This window comes from Vidua chalybeata, chromosome 4 (genome assembly GCF_026979565.1).
Source record: "Vidua chalybeata isolate OUT-0048 chromosome 4, bVidCha1 merged haplotype, whole genome shotgun sequence".
Classification (NCBI taxonomy): domain Eukaryota; kingdom Metazoa; phylum Chordata; class Aves; order Passeriformes; family Viduidae; genus Vidua; species Vidua chalybeata.
The window spans coordinates 1,389,939-1,401,478 of NC_071533.1; the positions used below are offsets into that span (position 1 = coordinate 1,389,939).

Consider the following 11,540-nt stretch of genomic DNA (forward strand, 5'->3'; position numbering starts at 1 on the left):
CAATGTCCTTGCGGGCGCGGGGGCCGCTGCCGGCGGGGGCTGCGCTGCCGCGCCGCGGCCGCCAGACGGCGACACTGCGCCGGTGCGGGGCCCGCCTGCCATACCCGCGCCGGCCACGCGAGGGCGCCACAACCGCGGCGCCTCCGTGCCGGTCCCGGTGCCGGTGCCGGTGCCGGTCCCGGTGCCGGTGCCGGTCCCAGCGGCTCTGCCGGGCTCGCGGTCCCGTTCCGGGCGGCCTGGGGGCTGTGCTGGAGCTGCTTCCATTGCCGCCGCGTCTTCCCGCAGGGACTGAGCCGAGCTCAGTGTCCCCGGGCGCCCTCCCGGTTCCCGACAGCAGGCGGGAGAGGGGAGGGACCGGGTGAGGGAAAGCGGGCAAAACTGGTGGAAAATAGGCGAGAACCGGGGCAGAACTGGGCGAACCGGGGCCGTTGGCTGCCGTCGCCGCCGTGCTGCCTGGAGCTGCGCTGCGGACCCTGCCCGGGCAGGCGCAGGGGAAGGTTTGATTCCCTCCCCTCGGTGCGGGGGTGCCGTGGCTCTGGCAGTGGGTCTGGGCACCGACCCTCTGCGGGGGGACAGCATCAGCATCCCGGGATGGGGCCGGGTGTCCCTGGTGTCTCCCGCGCGGGTGGTGGGGACGCGGGGCCCCGGCAGCTCCCAGTTCCCGGCACGGGACCGGTTCCCGCTGGAGCCGGGGCCTGCTGACCGGCCCGGGGGCTCTGCATTGCCGCGTCCCCCTGGGAGACCGGGAGCGGGTGGGGCTGGAGTGTCCGGGAGAGCCGCTGACCCTCCCGGCCCTGGGTTCGGTTCTCCCGGCACGGGCACCGGCTGGGTTCCCTCTGCCCGAGCAGGACAGACCCTCCAGCCCGGCGCCGGCTTTGCCACAGGCAGGACGCGCTGGAACTGGTGAGTGTGGGAGCAGCTGCTGGGCAAACTGGTTTGCACTGAGGTCCAGCCCTCTGCTCCTGCCCGGGCTCATCCTCACAGGCCTGGGAGCTCCTGGAGCTGGCAGCAGCAGGGGCTCGGGGGTGGCTCCGGGGCTGTGTAAAGCCCTGCCGTGACTGGAAACCTTCTTTTTCAGCCCCAAGCGTGCCATGGTGAGAGCCGAGGCCACCCCAGGGATCTGCACCGCTTCCCGCAGCCCCTCCTGTCGGTGAGACGGTGATTCCAGCTGGACGCGGGGGGCGATGACCGCCCCGGTGGTGCCAGTCCCTCGGGAATGCTGGTGCCCAAGCGAGGCCACGTGGCCGTGCCAAAAGGGTGGGGAAGGCTCATCCCAGTGCCCAGGCAAGGAGCACGGCCCTGGGGTGCCAAGGGACAGTTTTTTGGGCTCCTATTTCATCCAGGGTCCAGGATGGGGAAGTGGATTCTCGATTCCACGCAGCTGCTGGAAGCCCTGGTGTGAGCTGAGAGGCAGCAGCAGCACCTGTGAGCTGATCCAGCCCCTCTATAAATGGCTGCTGATGCCCAGGCTTGGCTGGGATTGCCCGGTGGGGGAGTGAAGCCACGAGAAAAAACGCTCGCTGCTTCTTTGGGGATGTGCTGTACACAGTCTGGGAGACAAATAAAATGAAAAGGAGGTATGAGCCTTTTTCCTGTCTGTTTTTTGGGGTGGTTGGAGTTGATGGCTGGGGTGCTGCAGGCCCAAAAGGGCTGGGGAAAGCAGGCACTGGGAAATCAGTGGCCCTGCAGGTCTCAGAGGTGGATAAAACGGACACTTTCAGTGTTTTGATGATTCTTCATGGAGCACTGGCCAGGAGGATGCTGGAGCTGCTTTATTCAGTGCTGGGTTTTCAGTGCTTTAAGGGGCTTTTCCCACGGCAGCCCTACATTCCCTGGTTGTAAGGAAGTGATGCTTCCCTGGATGCCACCCTGGGGGTCCTGCACTGCCACAGAATTCCTGCTTTAACCTGATGAGTTCCTGGGGAGTGGACAGAGCAGATAGGAGGTGGTGTGCTGAGCACCAAGACTGGGGATTTAAAAAAAAAAAAACAAAAAAAACACACAAGTGAGTCAGGAACTTTGCAGCTTCCTTTACATTTTTGGGAATGGGTTAGAGAGGTGGTGGGATGAAAAGGCAGGAGGTGAATCCCCTGCTGTGCGTGTCACGGCGCTGAGGGCAGGAGGAACGAGAGCTGGAAAATAAAATTGCTGTAAAAAAAAAAAAAACAAATAAAAATCCCGGGTGCAACAGAGAGCGGAAAAGCCAACTGGTTTATAGTAATAAAATTACTATTAAAAAAAAACCCAAATAAAAATCCCAGAGAGCAGAAAAGCCAACTGGTTTATGCCCAGGCTGGCAAGAACTGGATGGAATCCCTGGGGAGGTGATGCTGGTGGGTATCAGGCAGGAGCAGTCTGGATTTTCCAAGGAAATGTGCTGGTTTTAGCAGGAGGATTGTGATTTGTGTTGTTTTGAGCAGCAGCTGAGTATTTCTGGGTGGCTTTTCCCCCCATAAGCAGTGATGGTGGCACCTGGCAGAGATGTCCTCGGCTGGCTTCGTGGCACCTCTGCAGTTTTCCTTGGAATCCCAGAAGGTCACTCTTGTAATTGTTAGCCCTTACCTTGTGCATCTGGGATGTGAGGGATGCAAACCTGAGCACAGGAATGAGCTGTGGGTCTTTCACACCAACAGAACAAGGTGAAACCCAACTTATAAATTAGAAAAATTGGAAATTAATATTTTGGAAAATAAATGCCAAAGGCAGGCTGTGACAGGAGAGGGGTGGGTGGATCCAAGTGCCTTGGCACCAGCAGGTCCAGTCCCAGGTCAGTGGGATCCTTGGGGAAAAAAAGTAGAAACCAAAACCAAACTAAAACCAATTTGTCCTTTCTCTCCAGTTCTGTGCCCCACAACAAGAGGGGCTCTGGCAGGAGATGGACAGGGATCGTGCCAGCCCAATCCATCTTGTTTCTCACACTACAGGGAAACTCAGCAGTGATCCAGGGGCTGCCAGTGCTCCCCAGAAAAGGGACCAGCTGGCTTGAACAGGGAGTTCCTCTTGGTTTTGGCTCTGTTTTTATCGCTCTGGTTCATCTCTGGGCACCCAGGTGTCCCCATGTGCTTCCCTCGCTGTGTTTGTTGTACACAAAGCTGCCACATCTGGGCTTGGGGGATTTTCCTGTGGTTTTCTGGGCTGGGTTTGCCGTCCTCCTGCATCCCAGACCGGGGCTTCTTCACCTGCAGCAGCCCCAAAGCCCCACCCGTGCTGGGGAGGGCTCACCTGGGCAGCTGGGTGTGCCCAGGGTGCCCCTCTCAGGTGATGGGGCTGTTGCTTCCAGGTAGATGAATACCCCATTACCCACAGTCTTTGGGGGCATTGGATGAGTCTTTTCCCTGGTTTTGCTTCGTTTTTTAGAGCTTTATCTCCCAGGATCAGGGCTGGGAACTCTTCCAGCCTGCGGAGGTGAAGCCGCGCCCCTCTCCCACCCTCCCCACGGCCCCCAAAGCCTTTCCAGCAGCACGGCAGGGCACTTCGCTTGTCTTTATTTCGGCTGCAGGAATACAAGGTGCGGGCTCGGTGACGCCTCCCATCTGCCGGACGTCCTCCAGCCCAGCACGCCCCGATGCTCCCTTCCGACGTGCCCCATCCCACTCCTGCGTGTTCCCGGAGCTGCGCCTCGTGGTCCCCCTCCATCCGCGCCCGCCTGGAGAGGCGATCCCTGCTGCCGGCGCCGGGCCCCTATCCCAGCAGGCAGGACTCCTCCTTACACTCTTCTCCCAGCTCCGAGCTCACCTGGGAAAGGAGGGAGGAGCCGAGGGGCAGCCGCGGAGCGGGGTCTGGCCCCGCAGCGGCGCGGGGGGCAGGCGGGGCCCTGGCCGTACCTTGGAAGCGCAGAGGAGCGGGGGAGCGTCCGGGAGGCAGCAGGTGGAGGCGAAGGACGCCCGCTGCTCCAGCAGCTGCTCCAGCTGCGCCTCGGGCTCGGCCTGAGCCAGGCTCTCCCGCAGCCTGCGGCGTGGGGAGCGCGGTTACAGCGGGAGCCGCGGCGATCCGGGGCCACGCGGCTTTTGGGGAGGGGGGGACGGACGCACGCGTGGCTGCGTCCCGTTTTTGCACCCTCAACATCGTGGAGGAATTCTGACTGCATCCGGTGATCCAGGTGGGTTTTTTTTTTTTTTTTTTTGGGGGGGGGGAGGATGGTAAAGGCTCACCTCTTCTTGAACTCGAGGAAAGGCAGGGTGTTGTACTGCCCGCAGAGCTGGTTGGCCCTTTCCAGGAAGGGGAGCAGCTCTGCTTCCATCCGCTTGCGCTGGGGGCAGAGGGTGGGAGTCACCAGGCTGGGAAAAGCCTCTGCGGGGATTTGCGGGGCACTGGGATGAGGGGGAACAGGACGAGCCCCCAGAGCCCCCACACCACTCACCTTGCTGTCCAAGCAGGCAGAGGGGTCCTTGGAGGAGCAGCATTCTGCCCGAAGTTTCCCGGAGGAGTCGTAGAGCTTGGCGAGGACGGCGTCAGGGAGGCTGGGGTGCCTCCGTGCCAGCTCAAACAGGAACCTGGAGCGGGAAATGAGTGCTCAGGCAAGTTTTCACTTCGGGTGCTGCTCAGAACGGGATGGGGCCCGGTTTTGGCATCTTTGTGCAGCCCCTGGGGCTGCCTGGTGACACAAATTCCCCTGAGGGAATTGAGGATGTTCCCCTGGTTATCCCCATAATAACCCAAGCACGCAACAGGGTCAGGAACTGGTTGGGCTCGATGATTTTAGGGATCTTTTCCAGCTTAAGTGGTTCTATTCCATGACTGCACCCTGGCTGCCGTGGGCCCCACTCACCTGGTGGCATGGAGAGCCCCCTCCTTGGCACACAGCTCCTTGTTGGTCGGCTCTGATGCCTCTGGCAGCTTGGGAGCCGGCGCTGGGGGCATGGCCAGGATGCAGAAATGGTTTTCCATCAGGTTTTTCCCCTTGCAGCAGTCGGCGAAGCGCCCGTCCCGGGCCGACAGCGCGGTGCAGACTTTGGCCGTGTGCTCCAAGAGCTGCAGAGAGGGAGCAGGGAATGTGCGGGCGCCCTCAGCTCCCTGAGCTCCTGCTGGGACTCAGGAGCTGCTTTGGGCTGGGCTCCAGCCCTCCCCCACCTTCTTCTGCATGCAGTCCTCGGCCACCGAGTCACAGCACTGGGAAGACACCTCGGCAGCGTCCTCGGCCAGGGGGAGAAGGTCCTCGAAGGAAGCAGTGGGAACCTTCTGAGCCAGCAAGGCCAGGTAGCTGGGGAGCACAGGGCGTGTGGGGCTCGGGGGGCTTGGATCCCCCTTCCCAGGAAACAGCTCCGAGCCAGGGTGAGGGAGGGAGGGGATGGGGAGGGCAGGGCTTGCTCTGCACCTGTGCTGTGCATGGAGCAACTCCAGGGGTTGGCACCAGAATTAAAGCTTGTATTTCTTGATGCTGTCTGCCAACGGGATCTGCAGCAGGAGAGAGGAATCCTCCCCCAGCCCGGCCCCTGTTCCAGGATGGAGAGGCCATTTCCCCCTGTACCTGAAGCTGACTTTGTCCTTCCCGTACGCCGAGAAGCGGGAGCAAATCCGGTTTGACGTCAGGGTGAGTAGGGAGAGGGTTTTCCTCTCCAGTTTCTGCCACAAAAAGAGAATGGAAATGGAAATTAGCGCAGCGCTTGCCTGGCTCCCTGAGGAGTGAGGACGGGGGGCGAGCCCAGAGCTCCAAAGGGTCTCACCTCCTTCAGGAAGCAGGCAGTGGGCGCACGGGAGATGCAGCAGGTGGAGACCATGGAGAGGAAGGTCGTGGTGGAGCCCAGGAGCACAGGCAGGGGAGCCTGGCTGTAGCTGCTGGCGTACTCATAAAGAAACCTGCGGCAGAGGTGGGATAAGGAGACCCAGCGCCTCGGCACCAGGGGATCCAGAGCATAAGTGGGGTTTGGAGGCGGTAAGGTCATCCAGGGGTGGTGGTGGGAGCACCACCTCAGGCTGTCAGCACCCAGCTGGGCTCAGCGCGCTGCTGTCTCCGCCCCGGGCTCACCTGTCGGCAAATTCCCGGGGATCCTGGCGGAAGGCCTGGCAGAGCTCCCTGTCGGAGGGCTGGAGGTAGCGGGGCAGCGGCTGGGGCGGGTGCCGCAGGGCGGCCAGGCACAGCTTCCTCTCCAGCCCCTCGTGGGCGCAGCACTCGGCCGTGCCGGGATGCGCCGGGAAGGGCGAGTCTGCGCTGCAGGATTTGGCCGACAGCGCCGTGGACTGCGGGAGGGGACAGCAGGTTACGGCCACCCCATCCCATCCCACTACCCATTTTTGGGGTCTGATACCCGTTCTTGGTCAGTCTCACCCCGGCATCGTAGCAGGAGGGGTCAGCCCCGTCGGTGCAGCACGTCTCGGCCAGGGAGACAATTTCCCGGACGAGGTGGCCGATCTCCTCGAAGGTGCCGTTGGAATATTTCCGGCTGTTGGCAATGATGGTCCTGGGAGCAAGGGCAGGGAGAGCCAGGTGAGCCTTTATCTTCGATCAGAAATCACGTTACAGGACTGTTCTGCCCAAATGGGCTCAGCAGTGTTGGCTGTGGTGCTGGGAGAAATAGCAGCGTATTCCTTGGAAAACAGCCAGGGAAGAACTGCAACAGCTTCCAGGCTGGGGGCTGCCACTTAGGGGGGACTGTGTGTCAGCTCTGTGAGAATTCTTAATTATTTAGGTACTTAATTGGTTTTGAGGAGTTCAACAATGAATCAAGCTTTTCTGCTGCTAAAAGCAATCAGAGTCCAGGGGTTGAATTGCATCTCCCCTTTTTGATGAATTGAATCCATCTGCCCTTTTCCTAGATTTTTATTTACTGTGTTCTGTCCTTGGCTCAGGTGTCAGGCCTCCTGGGAGGGCACCAGCAGCAGGAGGTACCTACAGGGTTCGGAAGTTCTCCTTTCCCAGCATCCTGTACTCCTGGCAGACTTTCTCCCGGACATAAGCTTTCCCTGAAAGTGCAGGAAAAGGAGGAATTGTGAGTAGGGAACAAGGAATGCTCTGCCACCACAAACATGCTGCTTTATTCACTTGGGGTTTGTTCATTTTTTTTTTTTTTCACTCCATTACTTCTTTTTCCAAGTAGGATTTGGTGGTCCCTGGGGAGACGTTGGCTCAGCCGGTCTGGGAGAAGCATCCCTGGTATCCAGGCTGCTGGTCCAGCTCTGCAGCCAGGGAAAGGAGCAGGGAGAAAACCCTACACAGGTAAACCACGTGGCAGTTTTTGAGTATGGAATATGTTGGGGCTGGATTTTCTGGCAGGGCCTAGAAACCATAAGGGCTGGGAGCTCTAGGGCCAGGTCCACGGAGCAGCCAGCAGTGAAAACATTCCCAGCAGGGCTGTCATCCCTGGAAAAACGCGATCGATTTGCGTTGCAGACTGTGGGGCCAGACTTTGGCACCCGCAGGGTAAACACTGATACCGGTGTTTCCCGGGATTACAGCGTGGGGCAGGGTCACCTCCCCAAAATCCAGAGGTTTGGGCCATGACTCTGAGGGTCACATCGCTCTGGTGGCAACGGAAGAGTAGGGTGGAAGGCAGGGGGTTGCCAGAAAAGGGGAAGCCATGGAAAAGGCAGGTCTCTTTCCTGGTGGGAACGTCGGCTCCCAGTCCCAGCTTGTGCCATTCCTGTTCACTTCTATAAAGCCATGTGGGACGGGTAAGTTTTAGGTGTTTTTTGGCAGGTGGGGGATTCCCCGTGGAGCTGAGAAGGCAGCAAAGGGCGGCAGAGCATCGTTTCCATCACGGGGTGAGTTTTACAGAGGAATGGTGCTTGTCGGGGGGGGTCAGGAAATCCCATTTTCCTTTACAGAGAGAAGGAGCCGATCCCTGTGGCTCTGTCCTTTCCCCATCCCACCTCCCCCAGCATCGCCCCGAAGAGGCATCCTGGATCCCAAACCATCCTCCCACCCCTTCCCTTTTCCTCTCTGGTCCTGCCCAGCCATTTGGCTGCGGGCTGGGAGAGGGGACGCCACCGGAACCGCTGGGACCGAGGTGCCAGCCCCGTGCCCCTCATCCCAGGGGCCAGCAAAGCCCCAGGATCATCACCCTTACCTCGGTGTAATGCCTGTGCAGCGGCCAAGAGCGGCAGCAGCGCCAGAGCTGCCCTCATCCTCCTGCTCTCGTCCTCCTGCCGGGAAGCGGCACCGGGAATCCCAGCCCGGAGTTTTTATGGAGGCAGTGTCAGCAGCTGGGGGAATGATTAATCCCAGAGGGCAAGCATCCTTGGCCTGCTACCTGGGGCCTGGGCGCCAGCTCCGCAGCGATCCAGCCGGTTTAAATCATTAACTCGGACAAACAGGAACGGGTGGCCGTGAAACCTCGGGATCTGTGAAGGATGCTGGGAGCAACGTGAATGACAAGAGGAGAAAAAGCATTCAGTGCACCCCGAGAGTGGAAAGCTCTGTGTGCTCGGGCCAGTATCTGATCCTGGGGAAGGAGACACACGTTTTTTTGGGGATGTCAGCACGCCAAACCCGCTGGTGCTGCTGGGAAATGCCGGCTGTCATCCTTGGAAGCTCAGCTCCAGCCTGCACCTCAGGTTTCATTCCTGCCACTGCTGGGTTGGGGTCTCTGCTTTGCAACCCCACCCCAGATATCTGCTGGGAGTGTTGTAGAGCTCTGTGGGGTCTCCCTACAGCGCAGCTTTCCCTTTATCCCTAGAAAAATGACAATTCAGCATCTATCATCTTCTAGGGTCCTAAGACAAGCCGAGGAAGTGGAAAAGATCCAGTTAAAGTGATCCTCACTGGTCCTGCCTAGGCAGCTGATGAGAGAGAAGCAAACAGGGAGGGATGGAGATCCAACTGGTGCAGTGAGACCCCTGGCCCCCAAATCTGCCCAGCCTCCCCATGCACCCTGCACTCCCCTTGAGACCACATGTTCCCTCTCAGACCACATCCCCTGGGACAAAGACAGAGCTGGTTTTTATGGAAGAACCCAGCTTCTTCTCCCAGGGGTCTGCACTGACAGTGAGCTGCAGCCTGGGACCAAATCCTGCCGATGCAGGAGATAACGACGTCCTGTTCTTGATGGTTTATGTGTGAAAGGTGAAAATAAATAATTAGGAACTCGTGGAACGGCCTCCTCTCCTGGATGAACTGTTCCTGACAAGTTTTTATGTCACAACCGGGGCAGGTGGGGGGCAGCGCCCACAGGCCGGGCCGCCCCCCGAGAAGACGGTGCCGGTGGGAGCCCCCGCGCTGGGCCCGGTCCTGGCCGCGGTTCCGCGCCTGCACCGCGGAACGGCCGCCGCTGTCCCCGCCCGGCTCCCGCCACCGGGACACGACCGGCAGCGCCAGACTCGGCCCCAACGCCCGGCCCGGAGCGGCTCCTCCCGCCCGCGGCCATCCCGGTCCCGATACCGACCCCGGTCCCGATGCCGCCTCGAGCCTCCCGACGGGGGAGCGGCGGCACCGCCCGGGACCCCCCGGCAGACCCAGGCGGGGCTCGGCCCCCGCACCCCCGGCCACGGTCGCGGCCCGGCCGCGGCGCTGCGGGCTCCGAGCGGTGCCCGCCGGGAGCAGCCCCCGGGCCGGGGCTCGCAGAGGCCGAGCGGGGTCCCGAGCGAGGGCCCCGGGACGGGCGGGGGCCCGGCACAGGTGTGAGGGACAGCGGGGCCACGGAGCGCTGCGGCGGGGCCGCGACCGGGGCCGAGCGCCGCCGGGGTCTGCCGGGGGTCCCGGGCGGTGCCGCCTCTCGCCCGTCGGGCGGATGGAGGCGCCATCGGGGCCGGGATCGGTGCCGGGCCCGGGCCGGCCGCGGGCGGGCGCTGCCGGGTGCGGGATCGCGGCGGTTCCCGGGGCGGGCGCGGAGCCGCCGGGAGGGCCCGGCACCCGCACGGCGCCCTCTGGCGGACACGGAGCGCGGTGCGAGCGCGGCGCCCCCGCGTGGCCGCGGGACGGCGGTGCGGGGGCGGGGCCAAGGAGGGGCGGAGCCGGCACAGGTGTGAGGGGCGGGGCAACGCGAGGCGGGGCCACGGAGCGCGTGCGCAGCTCGGGACAGCAGAGCGCGTGCGCGGCGCGGGGCCGGCACAGGTGCGAGCAGGGCGGGGCCACGGAGCGCGGGGCGGGGCCGGCACAGGTGCGCGGGGCTCCAGGGCGCCTGCGCGGGGCGGGGCCGAGGGCATTTAAAGCCCGGAAGCCGCCGCAGGCGCCATTTCCTCGGCAGCGCTCGGAGGTGCCGGCTGCGGCCGGTGCGGGCTCCCCAGGCGGGGCCCACGTGAGGCCCTTCTCTCTATCCCTCTTTTCTCTTCCTCCTACCCCTTACCCCTCTCCTCCCTAGTTCCCCATTCCCTCCTCTCCCTGCCCCTCTGTGCACCTTGACCCCCCACTCCTCCTCTCTCCTCCTCTCTCCTCTCCTCTCTCCTCCTCTCTCCTCTCCTCTCCTCTCCTCTCCTCTCCTCTCCTCTCCTCTCCTCTCCTCTCCTCTCCTCTCCTCTCCTCTCCCTCTCCCTCTCCTCATCCTGTCCCTTTCCCGTCCCCTCCTCTCGCTGTTCTCCAGCCTGACCCCCCTCTAATCCCCCTCCAGCTCTGCTCCCCACACCTCCTCCCGCCTGTACTCCACTGCTCCCCTACAAACCCCGACTCCTGCCTCTGTTCTTCCTTCTCGTTCGTGCTCCATCCTCCCTGCCCATCCCGACCCTGCCTCCCCTTACTCTCCCCTCCTGCTCCCCTCTGCCCCTCCCTGTCCCCCTTAACCCCCTTATTCCCGTTGTCTCTCCCTTATCTTGCTTCTCTCTCTTTTATCCCCCATGTCTCTCTTTGATCCCCCCTATCTCTCTCCCCTGTCTCTCCCTTGTCCCGCTCTGTGTCCCCTGTTCCCCTCGCTGTGTCCCCGCAGCCGCGGGGTTCGGGGTGCCGGATAATAAAGCCCCGAGGGCCGGAGCCGGCGCCCCTGGCTTGGTTCAAAAGGGCCGGGATCCGCTCTGCGCTCCCCCCTTGCAGATGCCACCAGTGCCCGCAGTGCCGGGCTCCGGCTGTGCCTGCATCACACGGGGCTCAGGGCGGGCCCTCCTCAGGAGGGGTCCTGGGCTGGGCTGGGGGAGCGGGGCTGGGGGATGGGCCCCCATGGGGAGGGGGTCCGGGGAGTGGGGCTGGGGGATGGGCCCCCATGGGGAGGGGGTCCGGGGAGTGGGGCTGGGGGATGGGCCCCCATGGGGAGGGGTCCGGGGGGCGGGAGGGGGTCCGGGGGGGTTGGGGGTGGGGCTGGGGGGGCGGGAGGGAGGGAGGGGCCCCTCCGGAGGAGGGGTCCCGGGGAGGGGCGGGGGGCGGGCCCCCTCCGGAGGGGGGGGTCCGGGGTGGGAGGGGCTGGGGGGGTCCGCCCCCCTTAACCCCTCCCAGCCCGGACCCTCCCCTCCGGACGGGGTCTGCCCCGGCCCTCCCGGGACCCCTCCTCCGGACAGGGCCCCGGGGGGGAGGGAGGGGCGGGTGGGGGGGTGTCCGGAGGGAGGGGCGCTGCTGTTGTACGACACAAATGTGCAATTACGGCCCAGAGTGACGTGACCCCCTCTGCTACCCCCCCCACCCGCCCCTCCCTCCCCCCCCCGGGGCCCTGTCCGGAGGAGGGGTCCCGGGAGGGCCGGGGCAGACC

General features: G+C 63.1%; 2 protein-coding genes and 1 long non-coding RNA gene across 4 annotated transcripts; 2 read left to right on the plus strand and 1 right to left on the minus strand.

Annotated features, from left to right (window-relative positions):
• The first annotated feature begins 2 nt into the window (after window positions 1-2).
• On the plus strand, window positions 3-1,571 carry LOC128786817 (collagen alpha-1(II) chain-like). Its single transcript, XM_053940462.1, has 4 exons — window positions 3-117; window positions 294-903; window positions 1,079-1,150; window positions 1,344-1,571. Exons 1-4 carry the CDS (start codon window positions 3-5, stop codon window positions 1,405-1,407), a joined length of 861 nt encoding a protein of 286 aa, XP_053796437.1. The 3' UTR covers window positions 1,408-1,571.
• A 1,893-nt stretch (window positions 1,572-3,464) lies between these two features.
• On the minus strand, window positions 3,465-8,109 carry GC (GC vitamin D binding protein). The gene is made up of 12 exons (XM_053941268.1): window positions 8,004-8,109; window positions 6,831-6,900; window positions 6,266-6,398; window positions 5,966-6,177; window positions 5,664-5,796; window positions 5,468-5,562; window positions 5,071-5,200; window positions 4,769-4,971; window positions 4,361-4,493; window positions 4,152-4,249; window positions 3,825-3,948; window positions 3,465-3,735 (listed from the first exon to the last, which is right to left on the minus strand). The coding sequence occupies exons 1-12, from the start codon at window positions 8,059-8,061 to the stop codon at window positions 3,682-3,684; spliced, it is 1,443 nt and encodes a 480-aa protein (XP_053797243.1). The 5' UTR covers window positions 8,062-8,109; the 3' UTR covers window positions 3,465-3,681.
• On the plus strand, window positions 6,396-9,390 carry LOC128787254 (uncharacterized). Of its 2 annotated transcripts, XR_008430637.1 has the most exons (4): window positions 6,396-6,926; window positions 7,035-7,153; window positions 7,634-7,698; window positions 8,251-9,390. It is a non-coding gene; the product is annotated as an uncharacterized LOC128787254 (long non-coding RNA). The 2 variants fall into 2 exon arrangements; XR_008430636.1 differs by having other exon boundaries at window positions 7,035-7,698.
• Window positions 9,391-11,540: the final 2,150 nt, after the last annotated feature.